We start from the raw sequence: 26,873 nt of genomic DNA on the forward strand, positions 1-26,873 counted from the left end.
CTACGCAGTTCAAGTGCCTATCATACAACAAGGAAATATGTTTTGTAGATTCCCCCCCTGACCTTGTATCAACATCACTCGGAAACAAACGCTGAACTCCATGTGCGACAAAAGAACAAAACAACAGCCCGATTCTGCATTTGGATCAAGGGTATAAAGATGACATCCACGGCCCAAACTAATATCTCTGTCTGCCAAGAGTCGGTGCCCAAGTGACAGGATGAGACTCCGGCGTCGCCTCGTCGTCTGGTTTCCAGACCTTGATAGTCTTATCGGCCTCTCCGGTGATCAAACGCAAGCCGGTCCGATCAAATGTAGAAGACATAATACCGGCTTCGGCGTCCAGAGAACCCGGCTGGGCCATGGTGTCGATGGACTGGAATTTGTAGCCTGTCTTCCAGTCCCAGAAGCACATGGAGCCGTTATCACCACCGGAGAAGAGAACGTTGTCCTCGTTCACGGCGAGGGAGTTGATGACGGCATTGTGGCCCTCGAAGTTCTGCATGAAGTCGCCCTCGGGACACTTCCATTGCTTGATGCTTCCCGTGCTGGCGCTGGCGAATGTGAATTCTCGCGGATGGATGGCGATATTGCGCACGCCCTTCTTGTGGTGCGTGAGAACACCCATAGTCTTTCCGGCTGCAAGGTCCCACAGGCGCACTGTAGCGTCGAGAGAACCGGTAATAATCTGTGGGTCGGCCTCCTGGCACTTCAAGTCGGCAACGGTGCCCTTGTGGCCTGACAGAACGTGGACGTTGCTTCTTGTCCGCATATCCCAAACTCGGGCAACACCGTCTCGACCACCGGTCACCAGAAGGTCGAGGCGCGGATGTACAGCGAGTGTATATACTCCGCTCAGGTGACCGTGATAGTGGCGGATGACCTTGTTTGTTTCCAGATCCCAGCACTTGACCATTTTGTCTTCACCACAGGAGAAGAGGTACGGATGTCGGGGAGACACGGCCAACCCGCGGACGGTAGAGATATGGCCCGTCAGCGTCAGACGAAGAGCACCTGTCGCAAGATTCCAGATCTTGATCGTCCTATCACCAGCACCGCTAGCAAACCATTCGTTGTTCGGTTCCACTGCCAAACTCCGCACCCATCCCAGATGTCCCGAGATCACTCTCATTAGCTTCCACGGAGGATGCCAGTCAGGTCTCTGCTGTCGCGTAGCCGAGGGTCTCTGAATCAGACTCTTCGGCTGATCTTCACCTCCCACTCCGCCCGCGGCCGGTCCAGCAGCCCTCTTCACGAGAGACATCGAGGCGCCGCTGCCGTCTGCTTGTGGCTTCGTTTGCGCCTGAATCTTTGGGCGCTTCGCGCGACCTGCTGCTGCTGCTTTCGCTTGCTTCTCGGCGAGAGCTGGAGGTAATTCCTTCACATCTGAGTATTCCGTCTTTCGTCGGTAGGACAGTCCGATCGATCCATCGGCGACACTAGGTGTGACCATGAGGTATTCGGAGCCGAAAAGTTCAGCGGTTCGTTTCGCGGACCTGCGGACGGCTTCGTCCGGTGCGGTAGAAGAAAAGACGTCCATGGTATTTGAGTGGTAGAAAACTTAGACCAGATTTCAGAAGTCCGAATGATTATTCAGGGCGGTACTGGCGTTTAAAAGACTGACGCAGGTCGCCAGAGAGGACGTGCTGTACGCGTCCTGAACCCTGTTTGGGGGCCCTAATTGTTGGTGGAATTTGCTTGACTAAAGTCACCGCATCCGTGTTGTGTGAGACAAGAAAAGCGACTGTAGCAGAACGGTGCAAAGGGCGAGAATCGAGAGCCGATGGTCAAGGTAGTGATTTGGCAGCAGTGACCTCCAATTTGCCTTTCGGCGGAGAGAGCTTTGATGAGTGCCTGAGGCATTAAGGTAGATATCAGGTGTCAATAGCTCCCCTCCAGAGCTCCTCGCCATGCTCCACACTTGTCAGGACAATCCAGTACAGCATCATGAATCCAGATCAAGAAGCGAAATTTCCTCTGCATGAGGCAGCTAGAGAAGGCAAAAGTACTTCTGTTGCTTTCTGAGAATATTTAAGATCAGAAACTAACTTGCGACAGCTCCGACTGCCGAGTCGCTGTTGAACGTAAGTGCGCGGAAAGCTGCCCCGCCGCATATAGATCATCCGAAATGTCTATTACTCGGTCTCAACAGCGAAGCGACTATCTTTTTGCTCGTCCATACTGATCTGATCGCAGGCAAACCCGAAACTAGCTACGGTCAAAGATGAGGACGAGCGTCTTCCTATTCACTGGGCCGTTGCGTTCAATCACCTTGACATAGTAGAGCTCTTAGTAGCTCAGAAGAACTTCGATCCGGACGTGGAGGTCAGTTGAACTCTCCCATGTTACTTAATGGGCTGCTAATACTCTGCTAGGATGGATCAGGATGGACTCCGCTCATGATCGCAGCGAGCCTGAAGAATGCAGAAGGCGACCCCATCATCGACCTGCTACTACGGAAGGGCGCAGACGTCAGCGTCAAGAGCGTCTCCGGCCAGGTATGTTTGAATAACTGCAGAATCAGCTACTATTTGCTCATTCCGCACGCTCACTTCGAATAGAACGCCCTCCATTTCGCAACATCCAAAGGTAACCTCTCCACCGTGCGCACGCTATTAGCCAACAAATGCAGCGCCCGAGTCAAGGACAGAAGAGGGCAATTACCACTTCACCGCGCTGCAGCAATTGGATCCATCCCTATTATCAAACTTCTCTTGGAGGAAGGGAAGAGCCCGGTCAATGCTACCGATATCGATGGCTTAACGGCTCTGCATCATGCCATCTCCGAAGGTCATGGGGAGGCGGCGATCGCATTGCTCAAGGCTGGTGCGGAGGCCGACAAGAAGGATTCGGAAGGTCATCTGGCTATTGAGATGGCGCCTGATGCAAAAGTGGGTTGTCCGCGGTTTCAGGTGGCCGAAGTATAAACGAGCTGACTTTCGTTCTCTTTTAGGTTAAGAAATATATCTTGCAGACTGCTGAGAGAGAGGGTATTGAACTTTGATTTGAACGCGGGCAGAATATTTTACTGCAGAGCAATTACCGTGTAACATGTATCGGATACCCAGGGCCTCGTCCCTCATCTCCATGAATTAGAATGGGACTAATATAAAGCGAACCACTGATTTGAAATGTTGAATGTTCTATCAGAGGGTAGTCTGTACACATGAGATCTTCTAGATCTGAAGCAGGAAAATTTCCCAGGGGAATAAATATATACACAAGAAAGGAAGAAACGACAAAAGCATAGTCAATGGCTCTTCCAAAAAGAGACCAGTGGAGGGGAAAGCTTTATTTCATGGTGCTATCGACCAACTCCCGATATATCTTCTTGAGATCAGCGATATCAGCCTGAAGCTCTTCAACTTGCTCGCTTTTCTCGCCAAGCAGCTCCAGAGTTGTTTGGTAGCGCTGGTCCAAGTCTTCAAGGCTTGTCTCCAGTTCCTTCACGCGAGCGTCAGAGGCCTTCTTTTCCTCTGACTCTCGCATGAGGTCAACAACCTGCTTTCGAGCCTCGTCACGTTGCCTGGTGATCCGTGCAAGTTCGTCCTTGGCAGCGGCTCGTTCGCTCTCTAAGCGGCGAACTGTAGCGCTCATACGCTCAACCAGCTGAACAGATGGCCCCGCACCAACAGTCGACTCCGAGATGATGTCGTTGATACCTCGCGAATGATGACTAGGGGTAAATCCATAAGCAGACGGGGTAGCTGGTGTCGCGGAGCCGCTGAAGAAATCGTCCGGCTCGAAGGTGATGACGGGAGACTCCATGATCGGAGGGTTTGACAGACTTGTTGACATCGGTGGGGATAAGACGGGAACAGGAAGGGAATTCTGCCGCGGGGGAGTGCCCACGTCTGATGATGTCGTGAGGAGCGTTGAAGACCGGCGACTGGTGGGCCTGTAGTCCGACAGAGACGCCCCGGTTGTGTCAAGGTTGCTCGGTCTACGACTAAGAGCAACAGGCGACTGGGTACGCGGTTCCTGGAGTGAATTTTGAGTGGACAGTGCGTGTTCCCGCCACTTCATCCTCTCATCCTCAAGTTTCTGAGCCCATGTCGCATCGCACACCTTCTTCTGCTCAGCGACGTCTTTCTGTGCAGCAACCAAGTCGTCTTCTGCCTTTCTGAGCTTTTGGCCCAGCTTCTGGATTTCCTGCACCTGCCCTTCAAGTTTGCTCTCCAGATCCTGTTGGGCCTCCTTAGCATTTTCAAGCTCTTCCTCAAGCCTCTTCGCTTTGAGATTCTGTGTTGATGTTAGCCAGCAACTAAGATTGATTCACACGAACGAACGCCGTGCTTACCACTTCACGCATCTTCCGTCGCATTTCCCCTTCTCGCCTTGCGACATCGTCCCGTTCTTTTTCCACATTGGCTAGCCTTGATAGTAGCGAACCCTCGAGGGTCTGCCAATTCTCACTAGCGACTGCGTACTGCGTTTGCAATGTCTCGATCTGGCGTAAAAGTTTGGCCTGAGTTTCACCGATAGAACCGGACGAGGCTTCTTCTGCTTTAGAGCGAAGCGCCTCCATTTTGCTTTCCAGGACAGACTGCTCCCCCTTGAGCTCGGCCTCAAGTATCCTAGCCTTCTCCTTCTCTTGCTCTATGCCTTCTTTAAGATCTGCAACTTCCCTCCTCAGTTTTTCCTCATTAATCTCGCGCTCAATCTTCACACTGGAAAGTTCCTCTTCCAACTGAGCCGTCCGCTGCTTCTCCTTTTCCAAAGCATCTGATGTGGCTTTGGCCTCCGCTGCTTCGGCACGCGCAACCGCTCGGGCGAGTTGTGCCTTCATCTCTTGAACTGTCTGAGACAATGCGTTCCGCTCATTTGTGACGGCCTCGAGGTCCCGTGCGACCTTTGTCTGGGAGGATAGTGACTCGTTCGCCCGTTTCTCCGCAGCCTCAGCACGCTTTGCTCTAGCCTCAAAATTCGCCAGGTCCCGTTCGAGTTTCTCTGTTCTCTTCTTAGTCTCCATCTGTATCTTCGAATTATCTGCCAGCTGTTGTCGGAGCTTCTTGATAGCCGTCCGATGGTCCATCTCCGACTTGGAGAGCTTTTGCCCTTCCTCAAACAGTAGCGCAATCTTTTCGTCCTTCTCACGAAGCTGTTTTTCGACACTCCCAGGTTCAGCGTTTGCCGCAGCTTTCCTAGCAGACTCGGCTGCTTCTTTGGCCAGGTACTTTAGCTTGGATTGTAGCGCATCGATTCGTTCAATGTACAAGTGCAATTCTTCCTGCCGGCGGGTCTCCGCTGCCTTGTGCTCCGCCTGTAGCTGCGCAATGGCTGCGCTATTTGTATCCGGTGCAATGTCTTTCCCGACAGTTTTCAAGTCTTGCGATACTCGCGGGCTCTCAAATTCGCCGGTCTCATGTTGTTCCGCTGTGCCCAGCTCTTGCGAGGGTCGTTTTTCAGATCCTACGGACTCTTCAGTAGGTATAATCTCGTCAATATGCGATGCGGTGAGCTCCTTGGAATTTCGCGAAATAGCCCCAGAGTCGTGACTTGTCCTAGAGTCTGCCGGTAGTTCCAGTGAGCCTGCTTCTCGGACAAGTGGGCTATCCGGACGTTCTTCCGCGGTCCCTGTAGGCGATATAATACTTGATTCAATATCTAAACTCGACCGCGTGCCATTACTCGGTAAGGAACTGGCTGGCGAAGAGACCCTGCCAGGAGGTGACTGCGATACACCATTCCCGGCGGCATTTGATTTGGCCATGGCTCGAGCTAAGCGTTCCTGTAGACGATCATTTTTTCGCGCATTGGATGAGCTCCGCGAAACAGCTGGAAAGCAATTAGCCACGCGATCCTCGAGACTCCCGCAGGGACATTCAGAGACTCCATACTGCTTGTAGTCGGGTTGGGACTTGTCGCCTGTTGTCCTAAGCTCTCGTTCTGCTTTGACTTGACTGATGTGGACCTTGTCAACGATTTCTGTTCCTCCTCCTCAGCCAAGATCATATCCAATCTGGATTCCACGCCGGCGACTGCCTGCTGCAGAAACGAGCCGACTTTCCATTTCGATTTCGATCCTTGTGTATTCTGCGCCATGATGTCGTAGACAGCGAATCAGCTGAGGTTTTCCTTGACCAAGTCAGCTACTCGCTAGTAGCAAATCACCTAGCCGTTGTCATGGGAGGCAGCAGTTCCGGATGACGATGATGCGACCTGATGTTCCTTTGTCGTCACAAGTTCGATGAAACAGATGGATAAATCTAATTGTAAGAGATTAATGAGAGTCGAGAGCAAAGTTATGAACGAATGACAGCGAGATGAGAATGAAAGAAAGCTCAAGGCAGAAAAAGCTAATGCAAGAACGACTCAAAATGTCCACGTTAATCAGTACTTAAAGCGACTGCCTGCTTGCGTAGACCGAGAGCGGCCAGAGGAGCCAAAACGTGGACTGCCCGCCTCTTGGCATTATTACCTGATGGGATGGGGACTCCATCTATCTCGGACATCGTCATAACCTCACAGCTCACTTGTCATTGTATTTCCTCATCCCTTTTTTGAAAGTGAAGACGTCGGCGTGAGCTCCATCTAGAATTCCAGACGGATAGACAAGCACCATGTCGTCGACGTCTCTGGAGCCGCCGACTTATTTGAGCTCCTTGCAGAACAACATTCGAGCTCGCCCGATCCCGTGGGAGGGAGCTGTCCGGGCTGGCAACATCACCGACGACCATCTTAAGAAGATCAAGGCTGTGGACAAAGTCCGCAAAGAGCAACGCCGCCAAACCGTTGAAGGCGATCTTCAGGGTTATGTTGGACTGCTTGCTGGCAATGCCGATAGCAAGAGTGTCTTGGATTCGGCTTCCAAGAGGACGGATATTGTGCAGTACATTCTAGTGCTGGCGGCGGACTTGATTAACGGTAATGATATATTTGCGCTCTACATAGAATTATATGCGCTGACAGTTATTTCTACATCTTAGATGTCCCCTCGCTTTCCTCCGCATTGATCGCGCATCCTAGTCCCTACAAGCCCTTCCTCCCGCTCCTGCGTCATTCCACCAACGCGGAAGATCCAATTCCGCTGCTCACCTCCACATTTTTGACGAGTCTTGTCTCTCACAGCCTTGCTGCTTCAACCAAGGCAGCTGTCCGCGATGAAGAGGCGCTTCCTCAGTTATACACCTATCTTTCCACCCTGACTCAGAACCAAGACAGCGGGCTGCAGGATATCGGGGTTCAGGGGCTGTCGGCGTTGTTACGGAATTCGAGGTCACGGGAAATGTTCTGGAATCAGAGGAAGGAAACCATCGATCCCTTGATCGAGATCCTTCGTGCTGCTGCGGGAGTTAAAGACAGCAGTAGTTCGAGCACTCTAGCGGGCAGTTCGAGAGCCATTGAGCCCGGCCTCTCTGGTGGTGTCGGCCTACAGCTCTTGTACCGCGTTCTCTTAGTACTCTGGCAGCTGAGCTTTGAAGGAAGACTTGTTGGAGAAGGCCTACAGTCGTACGTTTCCCATTCTGATAAAGCGAAGCAGGGAAGCAGTCCGTGGCTAATAGTCAATTTTCAGGGACTATGAGTTTATCCAACTATATACCCAACTTCTGCGCCTATCCCCGAAAGAGAAGACGACTCGTCTGCTTCTCGCAACTTTGAACAACCTCCTTTCCAGCAATCGCACGACTTTACTTCCAGTTGCTGTGTTTGTCCGCCTTCCTGCTCTGCTATCCAACCTCTCTGGCCGCCATTTGACCGACCCAGACTTGCTGGAAGATTTGAACGCATTGTCTGAGATGCTAGTTGAATACACCAAGACACAAACGACATTTGATCAGTACGCCGCCGAGTTACAGTCGGGCCACCTTCGCTGGTCCCCGCCGCATCGCAACCCAACATTCTGGGCCGAAAATGCTCGTCGGATTCTGGATGAAGGGAACGGCGCGCTGCCCAAAAAGCTTGCCGAGATTCTGTCCAAGAGCTGGGATAATGACAAGCAGGTCCTTGCAATTGGATGCAACGATGTCGGTCAGCTGGTGAAAGAAATGCCGGAGAGACGCGGTCAGCTGGAGAAGCTGGGTCTTAAGACTCGAGTTATGGAGCTGATGGCTGACAAGGACGAGTCTGTGCGGTGGGAAAGCTTGCGAGCCGTTGGAGAATGGCTCCGGTACACCTTCGAGGGCTGATCGTGTATTGGATATGGTTTGATACTACAAAGGATTCCCGACGTTTGATGTTCGACTTCCTGGCGATGCAGTTACAGGACCGATGACATCTATCCTTCTTGTCTCTTCGTTTCTGAGATGAACATACTGTTTCCATTCTGGATGCTTCGCCAGCGCGCTTTTTTGTTTATTCTGTTCAGCTGTCTGTTCAACTGTTCAAACATCTTCATCTGTAGTCAATAGCGGTGCGGATTGGTATTTGATAGAGATATCCTGTTTGCTCGCATTCTGCGGGCTCCAATATTATACACAGGCTCCAAAGACCTACGCAGTCTTGAATCATCTTAAGTTTGAGGCGCCCGTTAGTATCAATTCTAGCCCAGGCAAAGTTTTGAGATGTTCCACTTTCATCGTATTTCGCACCCCACATTGATCAGAATAAGTTGTGCCCGGGCCACCATCACATCAGCAGGAAAGGAGGAAGTACAGATAGGAAAGGTGACGCCCAACAAGCTGTTCTGAAATCGCATAATACCAAAGATGCTCAAGTTTGTACCCATCAAGTCTTGCTCGATAATCTCCAAGTGGACCTTATGTGGATGATCGGCCGCTAAGGGATTCCAATAGAAACCGTACACTCTCAAAAGTCAGTGTCTTAGAGTTGAGACTATCTCACCGGGCCCGGCGTTTGCGTTATCTCTGGATAAGTCCCACAAGAGACCCTGACTCCTGACCATTGTTGATATCGTCGTCTTTGCTTTGAGTCTCCATCGGTGTGTTCTTTTATAACATCTGTTGAGCTTGATCCGATCACTCTCCGATACGAAGTATATCTCTATTTACCCATCCGCTCCACGCCGATTTACAGAGGAGAACCCCCACCGCAGATCATTCCGAGGCTACCCCGGGAAACGGAAGAAAAAGCAAATTTTGAGAACACAGTGAAAATTCAGCAGTCTCGCCCAATCCATGTCCAGGTCATTTAATGGGTGTAAACGGTGCAAAGCCAGACGACAGAAATGTGACGAACAGCGACCTGTCTGCGGTCGTTGTCAAGCGGCCGGGGTGCAGTGTCGATATGCGATGCAGCTACAGTGGGGAGGGCGGACTTTTTCGCGGTCGAGGTTAGGGGCCTGTATGAGCAATGGAGGGTTGCAGAAGCTGGGTATGTCTTCAATGGCTTTTGCTTTTGGCTTCTTTGGCTGATCATCTGTGGCCCTACAGAATACTCCCCCGGTGAATTTATCTACACTACCAAATCTCCTTCCGCTACGTCGAGTACAGCGCTCTCTCCACGTGTTGACCCTTTCGTCTCCCTGTCTCCCGATCAAAAGTCGTTGCTTCATCATTTCATCCAGGATGCGTCGCAAATTACGGCATGTCACTCCAGCATGCAAAAGGATATCTGCAAGATGCTTGTCCCAATGGCCCTCCAGACCCCGTCGTTATTATATGCCACAATGGCGCTGTCAGCAATCCACCTACAAGCACTAAACAATCAGTCGGAGAACGTCAAGTCCGCCCCGCATATTGCCCGGTTAATGGCGCTCAGCCTCGAGCACTTCCGGAAGGAACTGCAGAACCCAAGCAGCAAGGAGTCGGATGCGCTCCTCGCAACGGCACGCACACTCTGTTTAGCGGAAATTCACTCCGGGGCTATCCATCCGAACTCGTGGCGAGCCCATGTTGAGGGTGCAAAGGCTCTTATGCTTGCGACGAATCGTAAGGGAAGTGAATCACCGGGTTCATCGGAGGGTTTCCGTCGGTACTTGGACCGGTGGTACCAGTCGATTGTCTCCCTGACAGCACTGACGGGGAACGGGCCGCCCATCGAAGAGGCCATGGAACAGTCAGCCTCCGAGATCATCCGCAAACAAGACGCACCGGACTACCTCGACGACTACTGGGGCTTCACAGTAAATCTGTCAGCCATTTTCCGTGCAATAGGGGCGGCGGCCTGGCGGAGTCAGCACGACACACAAAGAACAGGGTTGATTTCAGACGGCGCCGATGCGGCCAGCGCACAGGAGGCGGCTGTCCTCGAGTCCTCTGTGCGGACGCTCATGGCTCGGGACGCAAGTTCGCAGCCTACATTCTACCCAGGCGTCGCGGAGGGCCTCTCGACCGAATGCATGCGGGAATTCATGCTCTGCAACGAAGCGTTCCAGCACAGTGCGCTCATTCAGATTCACCGGCGGCTCCGTAGACTACCTGCCTCCTCGCCAGTCGTACAGCACTCCGTCAAGCGGATTCTGGAGTGCACGGCGCAGATTGGGCCGTCTACGGGGCTGAGTCCGTGGACGATGCTCACGACCCCGTTGTTCATTGCGGGCTGCGAAGCGCAGGGTGAGGATCGCGAGAGAGTCCGGCAGTTGCTTTCATTGCTGCATGATACCATCCGCGTGCCGAACGTGCTTCAGTCATTGAATTTTCTGGATCAGTACTGGGCTAACCAGTTGAATGAGGATGAGGGCTGGAGTCAATATCTAGGTAACTTGCTCCTTTTTTGATATGTGAGTCGAGCTAACAAGGTCCAGATCGAATGAGATTCGATTTCATCCCGTACTGATGCCGAAGGGTCTGTCATTATATGCGTTTATGACTAGCGAGATGTGAGCGTTTTCAGTGTCTTTATTTTATTTTATTTTCTTTTCTTTTGCATTATGTACAGACCGTCTTAGGCGTCCTGGCCTCACGAAAGTCTTTTGAGAAGTTCAGATATCCCGGCGTTGGTGGATACTCCAGTTGTATCTTATGCAATGAATTGATATGTATTCTAGCGATATACCTTCACAAACCATCAAGGATTTTGACAACAATGTACCTCTGCAATCATCAACTGGACCCAACCTTTCGTATTTCTGTGCCCACGAGATGCCTGCGAGTCTAGGTTTGCATTCTTTGCCAACGGCGTCTCATCAACCCGGGTAGTAGCTGATTACCTTCAGGCCCTAAGAAATGTTACCCCCAACTGTTACAAGAAAGCGCCACGACACAGTCTGACAAAAAATTGCAGTGATCCATCTTGTCTCGGGCCAATGATCCACAGTCGGCGTGACAAGAGGCCTGAACCTGCTATTAATCATCACTATTCTGGCTTTGCGTCTCCGCGTTACGCCAGGACATACCACATCCTTCCCATTTCTGTCTGGGCTATGTCTCGCAGTATCATCATCCACACTGCCCCAACCCACAGAATGAGAGCAGGATATGGAAGAATCACTGCTCATACCGTATCAGGCTTGACGCTTGATGTGTGTCGGCCGCCATACTTGATGTTCTGGAGGCTGTGGCAGGGCTTGAGGCTCCCTGCAGGGGTTTGGCTCCTTCAAGGAGATGTACGGTTAGCGTGTTATATATGTCTCTGTTCTAAACAGTTCTTACCATGTAGTCTGATGGTTGGCATATAGTGCCTATGTGGGTGACGATTCCCAAGACGTAAAGGGTGCTTATCCGGGATTGGACTTAATTTTTCCAAGACAGCAGACATGCGTGACTGGGTACAAGTCCATTTCGCACCCTCGGCGCAGTAGCACTGTCTATGGAGATGATGCAGCCAAAAAGAGAGGAAGCTCAAGCTAGTAGCTATGTTTAGAAGCCTATATTGATACCCATTATTCACCAAGCTGATCAGACAGATTCAGATGGCTGCGTCTCAACAAGTGAATAGTGATTCTTGCTTATTCTATCCATTCGACCTGTAAGCTAGGATAAGCTTTAGTAGAATGTACTTAGGAACAGTTACAGGATATAGATAGTAGTAAAAGAATGTGATGTATCACAGTGTCACATTCTTTCTACAAGGAAGCCTAGATCATAATGCATAAAGTCCGCATTGGCCGCAGTTTAATTCGATGGCATTCATATTCTTCTTCGACTCACGAGGCCAATATTGATAGGAACCATTTCTTACATTTTGTTTGATGCTCTGTCATCAAATATGAGTACTGACTACCTACCGAAAACATCAGCAAGTGTTGTATTACAGAGCGCCTGTGTCTGACTGGAAAGTCCCTTGCAGATTGATTGTCTTCGGTTACTTTATTTAGGACAGTCAAGCATTGACTATCTGGTCAATAGCCGTACAATAAATCAAGCCACTGCTGAGCCAGTCCAGGATTGCTTGGATATATTTAGCGATGTATCATACCATCAGGCATCATATGAAGCATCAAAAACTTGGAAACATCTTTTAGTATGAGACAAAAAGGAGCCCGTAGACCTGACTCTTTGTGGCGCTTGGCAGCAATAGTTCGTAGTACCGCCGTCTACAGTTCTTCTGGCCGCTGTTTCATGTTAATTTGTTTTCTATGTGGAATCTATGCCCGAGGCAAGTTGCAGAATGTTTTCCATCGCCTAGACGGTCAAGGAGACGTCTGCTAGTGGCCATGCGTCGTTAAGGTTATGCACATAAGGATGACTGCCGAGTGGGCGCTTAATGCAGCTCTTGAATGGAGAGATTCTCCTGGACTTGAGATTGTCGAGGCGCCCATGCTTCAATCTGATTGATTCGCATGAGATCCCGTGCGTATGTTCATCACTAGGCACTGAAAGGCAATGAGTCTTTAGCTGATAGGGATGATTTTCCCGTTCCCAGGTTGGATTACCCCTGAAAGTGTTTGGGCTCCACAATGGCACTTGGCTTGGTCTGCCGATCGCCCAGTCTAGTCTACTAGTAGTTGGCCTTGCTGCCGTGCGAGGGGTGGTCTTGGAATGGGAGTTCGGGATGGTACACTCTGTACGGAGTACACTCGCTTGAGATTAGACAGTAGCACTGGTAGCAGATCAGAAGAGTTAGCCGGTAGTGCTGAAAATTCAGACATTAAAGACCAGTGGCGGAATTGCTGTGTCCAGTGTTCTAGACTCCTCAAAGACAGCGACCAGAGAGTAAGTCTTGTAAGCGAATGCAGACATCTCTCATCGATACAATGGGAGTATCATCATTCGCTGTGCAAGTATAGTCCGTAGCGTAGTAGTCTTCAAACAGCCGCGAATCGAGATGTTGATATCAAACCCTCCTTAAGAAAAGCTCCACATCGTCTGTGCAGCGCCAAAATGCCACAAGATCCAGCCAACCAGATTGCTCCAAGAACAGCTCTGATAGAGGATTTGGTTTTTTTAGTTTTCTTAGTCTGGCTGCATACCATCTTAATGCTACCTAAGTAGAGTACTCGAACTAGTTGTTACTGTCTAGTGCCTAGACTATTATTCTTCTCCTTAATTCTCCCGCTGCAGGTCCCCTTGTCCTCTCTTTTCTTTGACCCCCCTTGGTTCTTCACAGCCTTTCTCAGTCTCGTAACCACCCTAACTTCTTTCCCCCTGGCACTGGCCCCAATTGTTACTATATCCGTTCAATTCTCCTTCATCCAGATATCCACTAGTCGCCGCGTGTCATCCTCAAACCGCCCCGTGCTCTCTCAATCGTCCTGAGAATTGCCCGTCATCAACATGAGGGTGCGTCGATCGAGAGAGCTACTAGCCGTCTAGTCTAATCTTCATCTTCATTGACCGTCGTTCCACCCCCCTTCCCTCGTCCCGTTCCTGTCCTGTCCTGTCCTGATCGACTTTCCCTCTTTCTTCTCCCTTCTCCAAAATGCCCGTGGGCTGGCCTTCTCCGCCTGCAGCTGGCACCTTGACCACTGTAGTATCCTCTTCCCCCGACGCCTATCATCCACGCTCCCAAGACAGTCGGAGCGCCAGTAGCTCCAGTTGGCCAAGTCCTCCTCCCTCTGCTTCTTCTTTTCCTACGCCTCCTTCTTCTTCGCATCACCACCATCACCCTTCTATCCCCACCGGTAGTGCTTCTCCGGTGCGCAGAAAGCCCGTCCCCCAGCAGCATGCTTCTTCCCCTGTGAACTCTTCCCGCCTATCTAGGCCTTCTTTGACGTCTCCCGTCACGCCAATTGATACCACTGCCACTACTCCTATTACGGCAATTACAGCTGGGGCGGCTACCTCGTCTCCTGCGGCCAAGACATCTACAGATCCTCCACTGGAGGCCACCAAAGCCCTATCCTCTCCTCCCGTCATCAGAAGCAACCTTCCAGCTTCTCACTCTTACACCCTCTCTTCTGGATCATCAGTGTATGAAGAAGACACTCTTTTCGTACCTAAGGACCTCGACAGGTATGACAGTGTTGGGCTCACGCTCGCCCTCCCGTGCTTCCTCTGGACTCGCCCCCTCGCATCCCCCTTAAATAGTCGCCTGTCTTCGCTTTCTTCCGTTTCTTCCGTTCCTCTCTATCCGAGATCCAAACCCAATGTCAGATGCCCCCCTTCGGACGCTATAGAACTAACCTCGTGCTTCCATTGCTCTTCCCCAGATCCTCTCGAGGCGGCACCTCCGCTCCCCCTCTTCGGATAGATACCTCCGCGGCCTACTGGCACGGGGAGGACGACGAGGAGTCCATCTACACCGCTCAATTCTCGAATGGAACCCCGTTGCACAACCGTCTTGTCAGCGAACCATTCATCCCTGTGCTCAACTCTCCGCCGGGCCACAAGCGTGCCCAAACCATGGCATTGCGTCCATCATCCAACCGCCCGCCACCTTTGCACATCGAGTCCAGCGGCCGAACCGCCTCGGCCAGCTCCTTGGACTCGAAGCAGCCAAAGACCCCTGGGAACAAAATCAGCTCCTTCTTCGGCTGGAAAGCCGTCACCACATCACCCAGCGCGGAGTCCTCCAGCACCGAGATCTCGGATTCGGGCCGGTCCCCTCTCCCATCCCCGATGCCTCCTTCAATACCCACCGCGTCCTTCTCCATCACCCCCTCGACCACAGTACCGTTCGATCCCACCCGGATACCGGCCCGCAACCCTTCCCTAAGCGGCGCCAGTGTCCTCGAGGCCGCGTCAGCCTCGAAGCTGGCGGATCTCGAAAATGAACTCCGCGAGATCAGTTCCGAGCTGGCTGGTTCCATTCGACGGGAGATGGAACTGGAAGATTTGGTCGAGAGGTTGCAATCCGAGATGCCGCAGGACGCCGCCAACCGGCGCACCAGCGACTATTTCTCCGACTCCGGGACTAGCTCTATACGATATGTATACGATGCCAATGGAAAGATTGATGATTTGGACAAGTATCGGCGAGCAGCCGAGCAGGAACGCGCACAGCTCAAGGTTGAGCTGTCGCAGAAGTGGCAGGAAGAAAGAGCCCGCCGGGCCGCAACCGAGTCACATGTTCAGATACTTGAATCGCAAGTAAACCAAGTATGTTCTGCCGTAATTTCCTCTTTGGCTCAGCTAACGCGGTCAGTTACGACGAGAGAGAGTCGAGTCCTCCGATCTCTCCTCCAAGGCTCGGGAACTCGAGATTGCTCTGGAAGATACCCGCAGAAAACTGGCGGAGGAACGCCAGATCAAGGACAACTTTGAAGACCTCTTAACGGCGATGAGAGTGGAGCTGGAGCAGTTGCGAAACGAGCGCGACCATCTTCGGGATAATGTGATTCCTCAGTTACAGCAGCAGCAACAGCAGCAGCCACAGAGCACACCCGCCCCCGAGTCCTCGGAGATTCAGCGATTAATCGGCGAGATTGAGGCTCTGAAGATCGAGAATGCCTCGCTGGCTCAACTGCAAGGTACTCGGTTTGCGTCGATCGCCGAAGAAGGCGGTATGCCCCAACGGAGACCCGCGGGACTGGGTCTGTCGCGGTCAAATTCGCTGGCACGGCACTCGAAATCGAGCGGCGCAGGGGGGCTGTCACGGTCAAACTCGTTGTCTCGGTCGAATTCCGTGTCGACCAAGGATCGTGGCGATCGCGAGGCGTTGGCAGACCGTATGGAAGATGTGGAAGCGCAGCGGGATGCGCTGCACCAAGCCCTGCGGTATCTGCGTATGAGACAAGAACAACAGGCTCGCGAGTACGAAAAACGCTTAAAGATAATGGAGTTGGAGCTGGCTCGTGCCCAGGAAGCGGGCTCCCCACGTAGAATGGGGTATGAGCGCGAGGTGCGGAATCTCCGGGACGAAGTGAACCATCTTCGTCAGCGGGCAGAGGACGCCTTGGAGCAGAAGTGGCAATGCGAAAAGGGACTGGCAGGTTTGAAGATGGATTTGGATCGTGCCGAGCAGGAGACCTCGTCGTTGCGTGTTCTGCTGCAAGAGCATGATATCGCGATCCCGGATGGACTTGAATCCGAACATGACGGCTTTGCCGAGGTCATTGCGACCTCTTCATCTCTGGAGATGGCATACAAGCAGTTGCAGGCGGAACGGGAAGTCGCCGAAGCCAGTGCGGCTCACTCTCCGCTGGTGGAGAGTGACGCATTCGCGGCGTCCATCAGTCGAACGGAAGCACTGGCGAACCATGTGCAGCAACAGCTACAGAGGAACAACTCCCTGCGCAACCGCCTGGCCAAGGCAATTGGCAAGGGCGAAAAGGATCAGCAGCTGTCGGCGGCCCGGATCAACGAGCTGCAGGCCCGGCTCAAGGAGCTGGAGGAGACGCTGCTCATGGCGCAGCAGCACTCCGAGGAGGAAATGGCGCGTCACGAGGATGAGATCCGTAACCTCGAGGCCAGCCACAACGCGCAGTTGATGCGCGTGAAGAACGGCTCCCGCAGCCCAGCGGCACTGTCACCGAAGCCGCCCAGCTCACCGTTTGGTGCTCGCTCGCCCCGTCTGGACAAGACGACCAGCGGTGATGGCGTTCCGCTGAACGAGGCGATCCAGGCGGAGACGCTAGAGAAGCGGGTGAAGGAGCTAGAGAAGCTCCTGCGGGATGCAGACACAGAGATGGAGGAAGTGGTCAGTCGGATGAACCGGGCTCAAATCGAGGTGGCCGAACTGCAATCTGACCGGTATGTGCTTAATAATTGGTGTGGTGAGAATACGAGATAGCTAACTGTTTGCAGGGACGAAGCACTCCGCCAGACTCGGAAACTCCAGGCAGAGATCCAAACCGAGCGAGAGGCATTCAAGGCCTTGATGGCCCAATAATTTAATCTTTAATGTATATACCATGGTGGTTCTTCTGTTATATTCCCAGACGACGTCAGCGTGATAAATAGACATGGAGACGATCTATATCTTCATTGTAGAGAGGTACATAACTCGAGGAATACTCAGCTACTAATGAGCAGTTGATTCGTATGTAGCGTGGAGTATGATTCCACAACCGACCACTGCTATTATTCTCCAATGTTTGCTTTGTTTGTTTCACATGCTTTATCTATCAAGCATCCACGATTTGTCCTTTTGAGTACAACAAGACAACTAGCATCATCATTTTTCAGAACTTCCTCTGTCAGAGTCACCGACCCACTCCCCCCCGACAACCTTATACAATTCTCCGGGACAGACCGGTGATCCCCAAAAAATGGAATACTACCTTCCAGGTCCGCTGCCCCTATCCATAAGCACATCCAATCTATACCCGCGATAGAAACCCAACTAACAGAAAGAACAGACTACCTAACACCCCTCCTCACAAACCCCACACTACAACACCTCCGCAGCCACGCCACAAACTGGTCGGCGTCGTTCAGCAGCATCCGCACCACCTACCTAGAACCCTACCTCATCACCCCGCTCTCGCGCCTCCTCGCGTCCTCGACCCCCGATCTCGTCTCTGTACTACTTCTTCTGTTCGTGCTGGTTGTCTCGCTCAAGGTGCTGGATTATGCGCGCCGGGTGGTCATGTTCTGGGTGATGCTTGTGGTGAGGGTTGTGTTTTGGGGGATGCTGGTTGCGCTGGGTTGCTATGTTTATAGTGTTGGGTTGGAAAAGGCGGGGAGAGATCTGGGGTGGGTGCTTGGGGTGCTTTGGGGGTTTGGGGAGGAGGTTCTTGCTGGGGTTGAGAGTGGGAGGGCGCCGGCTGGTGGTCCCGGTGCCGGTGGGTATGGGTATAGGCGTGAGGCACCGCGAGGGTATGGTGCGAGGGGGAGGAAGGGGAGGTGATGCTTTCTCGGTTCTTGATCATTGGGCATTGGCATTCTTTGATTGGATGTGATAGAAGTACGGCTAAGCTGATGCTGGCCTTAATCTTACAGTTACGACGTCATGCATAATGTTCATGTCATTCATGTCATGTCATTTTCGGCTGTAGGTATTATGTTATGCGCTGACGCAGTATGTACAGTCTTTGGCCTGGAGCCCTGAGCTGTGCTCTGTTCTCGCTGCCTTGGTTTAACGGCCAGAAGGCTTGCCTAATGCGACTCGACGCGGTGATACGCACATCGGCTGACGAAGTGCAGACGTCTATACGTCGGTGGGTTTTAAGTGTCGTATTTGAAGGTCGTATGATGTAGTCGTACGGTGGACGAGGTGATAAGGTCAAATATCGGCATCCTCATAGTTCACGTCCTGCTCGTCGTTTGGCTCCCGCGGCTCCTGTGCCTCATGGTACTGGATCGCGTCGTCGATATGGCTCAGCACCGCGGCCACGCTGTCCTCATCCTGAGCGTCCAGCTTCAGAAAAGACACCATGCTGAAGTCGTCAATCAACTGCCCCACGGCCCGGTTCAACCGGTTGAATGATCCCCCGCTCAGCAGAGTATCCTTGGAACTGGGGTCTCCCTCGGCTGTCTCTTCTGCATCCCCGACTTCGTCTTGTAATAAATTCACATCGACATTGACGAATCGCTTAAGCTCCTTCCGCGACACCATATCCCGCACCTGATCCATTTTACTCAGAATATTCACATGCGGCATCTCCAGCATCAGCATCGCAGACATGGCGCTCAGCGTGCCCGCGAAAAACTTGGCCTTGTCCACGACAAACGTGCTCTCGAGTAAATACGCCGCACACAAATTGATGTTCAGCGGTCCCTGTCGCGAAAGATACTGCACCAGCGACGGCAGCAGCGGGATATGCGTGTAGAGCTCGATCTGCCCCGGCATGTCAAAGATGATCAGGTACTCTTCGCTCAGCGGGTCCAGCGCCTGCGACAAAAAGTCCAGGTTCTGCAGGAGGAATTCAAAACAGTAAATGAGCCCGCCATTGGGACCCAGCTCCATTTCCTCCATCACATCTTCCAACGTGATCAGCTCGCGGATGTCCAGATCAGGCTCGTAGTTGAAGCTTTCGGCGGCCGGGTCGAGGTTCACATAGAAGCAACTTCGCCGCGTGGTCAGGAGATGCTGGATGAGGGCACTGCAAAAGGTTGACTTGCCGGCGCCTGCCGGGCCCATAACCAGGACTCCGAATTTCGACATTTCGTGTTGGTTGTGTATATAGAAGGTTATAGAAGGTGGAAAATGATTGCGCTAGGCGGGTTATTCGGTTAGTACGTCGACTCGCGGGACACCATCTGCAACCTGCAATAGACTTATGCACGCTAACTGCGCACTAACTAAAAGGTATTATTGGACGGTGAACTAAAGACCGCTGTCAGCACTGTCAAGGTACTGTACGGAGTAAGACTGATGGTCAGCCACCAGCATCAGCACCGATTGGATGCATTCGGACTCCGGAGGAAAAGTGGGAGAGCATCCCTCTTTCTGCCTCTGCTGACCGCCGGAGCAAGATGGCGCCATCGGACCCTCATTAATACGGCCAAAATCCCCTCCTCCTTTTTCCCTCTCCCCCTCCATCCATTTTTCATATCCATCCACTTTTCCCCCCCTCCTCCAGTCTATCTACTTTTCTCGTATCCTCATCTCTCCTCTCTTTTTTCTTCCTTATCTCTCTTCTTTTCTCCCCTCTTAATTCATAATCTCAATTCACAATGGGCAGCGTCGCGAAGTCAAACACTTTCCTCTTTACCTCCGAGTCGGTCGGTGAGGGTCACCCCGATAAGATTGCGTGAGTTCTGCCCCTCTCTTGTGATATATGTGTCCTATACGAGTATCAATTCTCATTGCCTTCAATCCATTCAATCCATCTAACAGTTGAACAGTGACCAGGTCTCTGATGCCGTCCTCGATGCCTGCCTTGCTGAGGACCCTCTCTCCAAGGTACATTCACCCCCCTTCCAAAAAATTTTCTCCGCTTTTATTGGACCGGGCCCATTTCCGCCAAATTTTGCCGTGCGAATCAATGGATGTTGACTTGCCCCCGTATAGGTCGCTTGTGAGACTGCTACCAAGACTGGTATGTTCATTCTTCCCATGCCTCTCAACCGACGTCTTATGCTAATTCTGCTCAGGTATGATTATGGTCTTTGGTGAAATCACCACCAATGCCAAGCTGGACTACCAGAAAATCATCCGTGGTGCCATCAAGGACATCGGTTATGATGACTCCGAGAAGGGGTTCGACTACAAGACCTGCAACGTCCTTGTCGCCATTGAACAGCAGTCCCCCGACATTGCTCAGGGTCTCCACTACGATGAGGCTCTTGAGAAGCTCGGTGCTGGTGACCAGGGTATCATGTTTGGTTATGCCACCGACGAGACCCCTGAGCTCCTGCCTCTCACCCTCCTGCTCTCTCACAAGCTCAACGCTGCTATGACGAAGGCTCGTAACGACGGTTCCATCCCTTGGCTCCGTCCCGACACCAAGACACAGGTCACCGTTGAGTATGCTCACGACGGCGGTGCTGTCAAGCCCCTGCGTGTGGACACTGTCGTCGTCTCTGCTCAGCACAGCGATGATGTGTCCACTGAGGAGCTCCGTGCTGTCATCAAGGAGAAGATCGTCAAGAAGGTCATCCCCGCTGAGCTCCTGGACGACCGTACCATTTACCACATCCAGCCCTCTGGCCGCTTCGTCATCGGTGGTCCTCAGGGTGATGCCGGTCTCACCGGCCGTAAGATCATCGTCGACACCTACGGTGGCTGGGGTGCCCACGGTGGTGGTGCTTTCTCCGGAAAGGACTACTCCAAGGTTGACCGCTCCGCTGCCTACGTCGGTCGTTGGATCGCCAAGTCCCTTGTTAACGCCGGCCTTGCCCGCCGTGTCCTTGTCCAGCTCTCCTACGCCATTGGTGTTGCTGAACCCCTCTCCATCTTCGTCGAGACCTACGGTACCTCCGAGAAGTCCTCGGATGAGCTCGTCGAGATCATCCGCAAGAACTTCGATCTCCGCCCTGGTGTCATTGTCAAGGAGCTCGACCTTGCCAAGCCCATCTACTTCCAGACTGCCAAGAACGGTCACTTCACCAACCAAAGCTTCCCCTGGGAGAAGCCCAAGACTCTCAAGTTCTAAATGCGTCCTGAGTGACCGTGTAGGGCTTGTTGTCTTTTGTTTTTTGACGAATGTGATGAATTTGCTTTGTTTTCAACAACTCAAAGCATGAGAGCATAGACATTTTTCGAAAAAGCCTTTTTTTTCCTTTTGATCCTTTTTATTGATATATCTGCATGGTCGCCTGCAAAAAGGAGGCTGGTTTGGGCGAGGATAAATTCAACATGATACCACTTTCATCTATTGGGAAGGGATGTTTTCGGCGTTTCAGGGAGCGGAAGTTTTCAACACATGCCTCCTCCGAGGCCATCTACTAGACTACGAGCGCTATCTGGCTAGATCACACTGTGGCATATGGATCCATGTGCTCCGGATGATGTCTCCTCGAAGGAGAAATGCCGGTGGCCAGTTGAAAGGAGCTTGGTCTTCTTCAACCGTTGTCTCGAGCTAATCTAAACATTAGCTATATAGAATAATTCATGGATACATCTATTCATATATTGTTTGTAGTCATCATTTTTTAAAGTGTTGAGATGTAGAAGATAAGACATTTTACCCAAAGGGGAAATCGTGACGCGTGAAGCGCTCGAACTTCGCGATGTCGACAATTCGCAATTTAAAACAGCGGGACAAGAAGAAGCATACGACAGGCAATGATTCTTTTCAATCATTACCCTGTCCTCACCTGCTCGCAATCAAGCAGACTCGAAGACATTCTCGTCGTTGTCGCTGCAACGAGACGCGTGACGGACGCCAAGCTTGTCTTCGCGAATCGCGACAACTGTGAAGGAGCTTCCCCACCAAGTAAAAAGTCGATCCATTTCTATCATTCTTCACCAGACAGCAAATCGACGATTGTTCCAATTGTACTGTTGAATTCATTGTCTGCTCATATCTAATTTAACAAGGCCATCTTTCTCTAATGCCAAAAACATAATGCATGATTCCCAATAGACGCGTCCATGGCCTCGCGTCGCTCCTCCGGCGTGCTCGAAACCCTCAGCTCTTTCTCGCTGAACAGACTCCATGATCCCTCTACGACCCATCCTCCCCTGAAGAAGCGGAAGACATATCATGCAGCTACAGGGGAACTCTCCCGCCAGACCATCAGTATCAGGGTGAGTTCCACGATTTCCACGGCAGCTACAGAAGCAATGACGTTCGTTAACTGTCTCCGATGTAGGCACACGCCGCAGCTTTATCAGACGAACCCTACGTCCTCGAACCCATCGCCGTCGTCCCGCGATCCCGGCTACCGTTCTCATGGCTTGACTCGCCAGCCGCATTGTCGCAGATCCAGAGCGGAAGTTTGTTCGTCGCCAACATTCCTCTTTTGGAGGAGGGTTTGCAGAGCCGGACTGAGCCGTGTATTCTGGCTGTGCGGTTGGTCCCTGATGGGGAATTGTACGCTGTTGAGCAGGTGAAAAGAGGTATCTATGCTCTGTCGAAGCTAGCTCGTGGTGTGGAGGAGGGAGATATCTTTGTTGCAGTCAAGGGATGGAACCCTTATACCGGGTGCGGCGAGGGGACTTTGTCCGACCTCCCGCTGGGAGCAGACAGTGGAGGAGAATGGTGGCAGCAGGCCAAAATCGAGGATCCAACATCCGTTACTCCGTCATCTGCCAAGCGCGCGAAGCTTGATGTCTCGCTTGCCTTTAATAAGGTGGCAGTTGATGCTCGCGTTGACGTGACATTGAAAGACATATCGCCAGTGGATTCGCTTGAGCAAAGGCCCTCGATGGCTCCTCCTGCACTGCCAATGGAGAGGAGTTCGAGCTCAGACATGCAGATGCCGTTTGTGCTGCACGGTTCTCGGGATGCTGATGGTGCTGTGTTCGGGGACGTTGCTGCTAATGGGGACACTCAGCCCGCCGAGCCCTCGCAATCTCCGCAAGAGCTGCTGGATGCAATGCGAGAGCACTACCTGCAAGCTCTCTACATCTCCAAGGTTTGTATCTCTGCTGTGTTTGTGGTCTATGTGCTAATTTCCCCAGACTTCTGTTGCATATTTTGCCAAAGGACCTCTGGCACGATGCCGCGCCGCCTTCCAGGCGTCCGGGTCGGATTCTACAAATACACCTAGACATCTTGCAGACTTCTACCGAGAGTCTATTCTGGCCGCAAAGAAGATGGATTTGAAATATCGTGAAACTCTACCTTCGACCATCCGTGATGTTCTTTTGAGTACGTCGGATGATGACGCGCGGAAGAAACGCAAGAGCAGGAAACGAAAATTGGGCAAGAACGGTCTCTACCCAGAAGAGGAGGGGTTCATTCGCAAGTGGTGGAGAGATCGGGCTCTGGCGGACAATGGGGTTCCTGCAGAGTCATCGCGCGACGCAGAGCTCAAGAAGCACATCGCGGACTTGCGACTACGGGAGACACAGTTGCAGATTCTGCTCATTTTGGAGACGTTAGCCCTCGAGTTGAGCGGGCCTGGTGAGACATCCAAGACGCACGATTATTCCGAAAAGCCGTCAGAGGATACCAGGACCAAATCCAAGAGAAAGCCACAGGATTTGGATGTGTTGCTCGAACTGCACCTTGACCGGCTGTGCATTTGGCATGCGGTCAGTACCGATGACACAGTCTTAGCAGAGTCCGCAAAATCCTTCGACAGTCAAACGGGTAAGAAGATCGAGAGCGATGCCGTCCGGGACTTTTGCACCGAGGTCATTGTTCCATTTTACGCTTCGCGTCTGCCGGACAGATGCAAGTTGATCACCCGCAAGCTCGGTGTCTCTGGCGCGATATCGCCTTGGGCCAAACAATCCAGCAGCACAAAGACGTCTCGCACAGAGCCTGGGAAGCCTACTGAGCGGCAGTCTTCTCAGAGAAATCCGCGTCGATCCTTGCAGCGGGTGCTCACCGACCAGCAAATGGCCTCTCAAGGACGACCCCCGTCTCTGGGACGCTCTAACACTGTACCGTCGCAATCAGAGGCCAAGCGCGAGTCGATGGAGCCGCTGCTGCCGGTGCTCAGCGTCAGTGCGAGAGGAGGTATCCAGAAGCCGAAGCGGGCGGAGAACCGCGAAGTGGATCTGAATGCGGTGGCTCGTCAGCACGAAACCAAGCTGAAGAAGGTGCAAATGCTGATGGAACAGAAGAAGGAGCTCGACGCGGCGATCAATGCGCTCCGCAAGCCAAACCGCGAACTGGTCGCGAAGGATATCGCAGAGGATGCAGACAAGCGGGCATCGGGCGGCAGCTCAAGGAAACCCAAGAACCCCGTGCGCAACCCGTTCGGGCAAGGCGTGCAGGTCATGGCCACCCCGAAGGGGAACCGCAAGAAGGACGCTATTACGGGCTTGCCTCCGCCATTCAAGAATATCGTGCGGTCGTCTGCAAGTAAGAACAGATCCTCGCCGTTTGCGAGTGAGCCACAGGTGGTTCCGGCATCTACACTCCGACCCAGCTTCATCTCCAATACTCCAGCCTCTGAGTCCAGGGCTGCTCCTGTTCTGGGTTTGGGGGATACGGGTGCCATCCAGGAAACACCGTCTCGGCGGCCGGCGCAGTCTTTCGGAGTGATGGACACCGCGGCAGACGACGCATCCCCCGGCGTAGCGAAGAACCTATTCCGTGTCCCTCGACGCCCGATCCCTAAACCCACCGACGTCGCGCCGTTCCCGCCGATTGCACCGCAGTCCGCCGATCAGGCCACCGGCATCAAATCATCTACGGTGATGGAGACACCGCCCAGGTCAGCCCCTGTCGTACAAGAGAGCATGCCTGTCGCCTCCCCCGCAGCTGTGCTCACCACACCAGTAAAGGGTAGCGCCAGACTGGCTGTGCCGATCGTCTCGGCGGTGCCAGTGACGCCGGAGAAATCTATTTATGAGCAATTGGGATGGGATGATGATCTTGCTTGATTTGTTTTCTTTCATGATCAGTTTTGCGGCGGCGTTCTTCTCTTTCTTCGGTGCATTCGGCGTTCGTTGTTCTTCGGCGCCTTGGTAGGCTGCATGGTATGGGTGTTATATATGCTAGTCGCTTGCATTTCGTCGATTCAAATGCAATCACAAGTAGAAGTACGTGGAAGAATGACAAGTCATCCATGTACATTAGTGGTCACACCACAAACAAGTACAGTAGTTTTACTACCCCCCCAAAAAAAAGCCATCAAATCATCATGAAATGATCCAACCAGGAAACCTCAATTGGCTACGGAGCATGCACTATGATAGGTCCCTGAGACCCTCACGACTTGACAGAGAGTGATGCGACGATTGATGGAGAAATTCTACCTACTTCGGGTCTCAGGATTCATGACCCCACATGGGTCGAAACGCAAATCGCAGTCCGCAATCCGGATTGTGGAGGCCGGAGACTTGGAGGGACGATGGCGACGCTGATCTGTGGAGTAGTGGACTTTTGTTCTGAACTTGATAGGAGACGAGATCATAAGATTCTTGGTTTGAGGCGTTTAGGAGCTGACGACTAGGTTCTTGGCTGGGATGGCCCCCGGGTATTCGGATGAGTACGGGCTACAGAGTATGACTGGGCGGGCTGGGTTGACTTGGGCTTGGGAGTTGTAAATGAAAGAAGAGTGAGTCAAGTCTTGTTGGTTTATGATTTTTATATTATTATATATATACTGATTGAATGGATTGCCAGTAAATGCATGGCGTAATAGATACAGAAACCCGGCCCAACTCCGTCAGATCCTCGTCAAGAGGTATGCTGTGCCTAATGCTTGCCTGCTTCCCCGTTTTTGAACTGAAAGAGTGTCGTAACGTCGTAACTTCGTGATTATAAGTGGTATTAAGATGGGAGATGGAGAGGGGAGGAACTTTTTCGTCCTGTTCGTCGGTGTCGAAGAGTAGAGTGTGAAAAGCGTGAGGATGATGAGAACGAGTTACCCGGCGATGCGAACGGGTAGACAGGGCCCACGGGCGGGCCAAAAATGCTTCATCTGGACTGTCTTTTCCAGACAGCTGCGGCCTTTTTCTAGGAGGCTCTCTTTTTCTTGTTCTGTTGATGATGTTGAGGGAGTAGGAGCAGACGCAGGGACGCTTGATACGACTTCAAAGCTCACATGGAGCGTCGTCTCCTCTTTAGCGGAGGTTTCAGCGATGATAACAGTGCTGGCCTTCTCGACAGGAGACTCCACCTCCGGTGCGGGCTCCTCAGGGACCTCATCATCATGTGTTTCCTCCTCGTCCTCCGAGTCGGAATCGAGATCAAAAGAGTTGATGCGAGAGGTCATATCCCGCTGAGCCCATTCCATGGACGTGCAGTGGAGGCGAAAGTGGCCGAGGCATCGTCTGATGTCCGGATCGGGGGCGGTGGCCTCGCGAGCGAGTTTTTGCTTGGAGAGGGTGGTGAGCCTGTAGGGGAGGGAGGTCTTGTCGGCCAGAGGTGGCCAGCGCTTGTTCATAGACGAAGTGGTTGATAGTGTGACGGCCATTTGTATTGTGGATTGAATGATGGATGATTTGAGGTAGATGGAGAGTAGATGTTCAGGTCAAATATGATATAGAAGGGAATCGTATGATTCTTCCTTGATTTCCCGGCTGGGATGATGAGCGTATGGTGATACGCGTCAGAGTAACAGATCAGGTGATGTCATTGGAGGAGTGGCAAAGCGACTGTCCCAGTTGGGAAGATGATGAATCGCGATAGTGACACTCTTGAGAGCTTCTGAGGAGGATAGAGTGATCTGGAGAGAGACACCGAGGGGGGAAGAGAG

The 26,873-nt window shown here is 52.3% G+C and overlaps 10 protein-coding genes across 10 annotated transcripts; 6 read left to right on the forward strand and 4 right to left on the reverse strand.

Moving 5' to 3' along the window:
• Positions 1-178: 178 nt before the first annotated feature.
• Aud_008486 (WD40 repeat domain-containing protein) lies at positions 179-1,540 on the reverse strand (the record flags this gene model as incomplete). Its single annotated transcript, XM_043293361.1, has 1 exon — positions 179-1,540. The coding sequence occupies one exon, from the start codon at positions 1,538-1,540 to the stop codon at positions 179-181; it is 1,362 nt and encodes a 453-aa protein (XP_043149296.1).
• Positions 1,541-1,947: 407 nt separating this feature from the next.
• Aud_008487 (ankyrin repeat domain-containing protein) lies at positions 1,948-3,004 on the forward strand (the record flags this gene model as incomplete). The annotated part of the gene is made up of 6 exons (XM_043293362.1): positions 1,948-2,005; positions 2,059-2,084; positions 2,197-2,325; positions 2,376-2,498; positions 2,562-2,891; positions 2,954-3,004. 6 exons carry the CDS (start codon positions 1,948-1,950, stop codon positions 3,002-3,004), a joined length of 717 nt encoding a protein of 238 aa, XP_043149297.1.
• A 287-nt stretch (positions 3,005-3,291) lies between these two features.
• Positions 3,292-6,045, reverse strand: Aud_008488 (M protein repeat protein; the record flags this gene model as incomplete). The annotated part of the gene is made up of 3 exons (XM_043293363.1): positions 3,292-4,242; positions 4,301-5,778; positions 5,841-6,045. 3 exons carry the CDS (start codon positions 6,043-6,045, stop codon positions 3,292-3,294), a joined length of 2,634 nt encoding a protein of 877 aa, XP_043149298.1.
• A 518-nt stretch (positions 6,046-6,563) lies between these two features.
• On the forward strand, positions 6,564-8,129 carry Aud_008489 (H(+)-transporting V1 sector ATPase subunit H; the record flags this gene model as incomplete). Its single annotated transcript, XM_043293364.1, has 3 exons — positions 6,564-6,867; positions 6,930-7,452; positions 7,517-8,129. 3 exons carry the CDS (start codon positions 6,564-6,566, stop codon positions 8,127-8,129), a joined length of 1,440 nt encoding a protein of 479 aa, XP_043149299.1.
• Positions 8,130-9,245: 1,116 nt separating this feature from the next.
• On the forward strand, positions 9,246-10,618 carry Aud_008490 (fungal specific transcription factor domain-containing protein; the record flags this gene model as incomplete). Its single annotated transcript, XM_043293365.1, has 2 exons — positions 9,246-9,273; positions 9,333-10,618. The coding sequence occupies 2 exons, from the start codon at positions 9,246-9,248 to the stop codon at positions 10,616-10,618; spliced, it is 1,314 nt and encodes a 437-aa protein (XP_043149300.1).
• Positions 10,619-13,701: 3,083 nt separating this feature from the next.
• Positions 13,702-17,052, forward strand: Aud_008491 (uncharacterized protein; the record flags this gene model as incomplete). Its single annotated transcript, XM_043293366.1, has 4 exons — positions 13,702-14,234; positions 14,432-15,320; positions 15,367-16,913; positions 16,968-17,052. 4 exons carry the CDS (start codon positions 13,702-13,704, stop codon positions 17,050-17,052), a joined length of 3,054 nt encoding a protein of 1,017 aa, XP_043149301.1.
• A 1,335-nt stretch (positions 17,053-18,387) lies between these two features.
• On the reverse strand, positions 18,388-19,269 carry Aud_008492 (putative signal sequence-binding GTPase GPN3; the record flags this gene model as incomplete). Its single annotated transcript, XM_043293367.1, has 1 exon — positions 18,388-19,269. One exon carries the CDS (start codon positions 19,267-19,269, stop codon positions 18,388-18,390), a length of 882 nt encoding a protein of 293 aa, XP_043149302.1.
• Positions 19,270-19,781: 512 nt separating this feature from the next.
• On the forward strand, positions 19,782-21,202 carry Aud_008493 (S-adenosylmethionine synthetase; the record flags this gene model as incomplete). The annotated part of the gene is made up of 4 exons (XM_043293368.1): positions 19,782-19,858; positions 19,953-20,010; positions 20,119-20,146; positions 20,202-21,202. 4 exons carry the CDS (start codon positions 19,782-19,784, stop codon positions 21,200-21,202), a joined length of 1,164 nt encoding a protein of 387 aa, XP_043149303.1.
• Positions 21,203-22,143: 941 nt separating this feature from the next.
• On the forward strand, positions 22,144-25,053 carry Aud_008494 (uncharacterized protein; the record flags this gene model as incomplete). The annotated part of the gene is made up of 3 exons (XM_043293369.1): positions 22,144-22,299; positions 22,365-23,129; positions 23,176-25,053. The coding sequence occupies 3 exons, from the start codon at positions 22,144-22,146 to the stop codon at positions 25,051-25,053; spliced, it is 2,799 nt and encodes a 932-aa protein (XP_043149304.1).
• Positions 25,054-26,039: 986 nt separating this feature from the next.
• Positions 26,040-26,591, reverse strand: Aud_008495 (uncharacterized protein; the record flags this gene model as incomplete). The annotated part of the gene is made up of 1 exon (XM_043293370.1): positions 26,040-26,591. One exon carries the CDS (start codon positions 26,589-26,591, stop codon positions 26,040-26,042), a length of 552 nt encoding a protein of 183 aa, XP_043149305.1.
• Between the last annotated feature and the right edge of the window lie 282 nt (positions 26,592-26,873).

This window comes from Aspergillus udagawae, assembly GCF_001078395.1.
Source record: "Aspergillus udagawae IFM 46973 DNA, scaffold_6, whole genome shotgun sequence".
Taxonomy (NCBI): Eukaryota; Fungi; Ascomycota; class Eurotiomycetes; order Eurotiales; family Aspergillaceae; genus Aspergillus; species Aspergillus udagawae.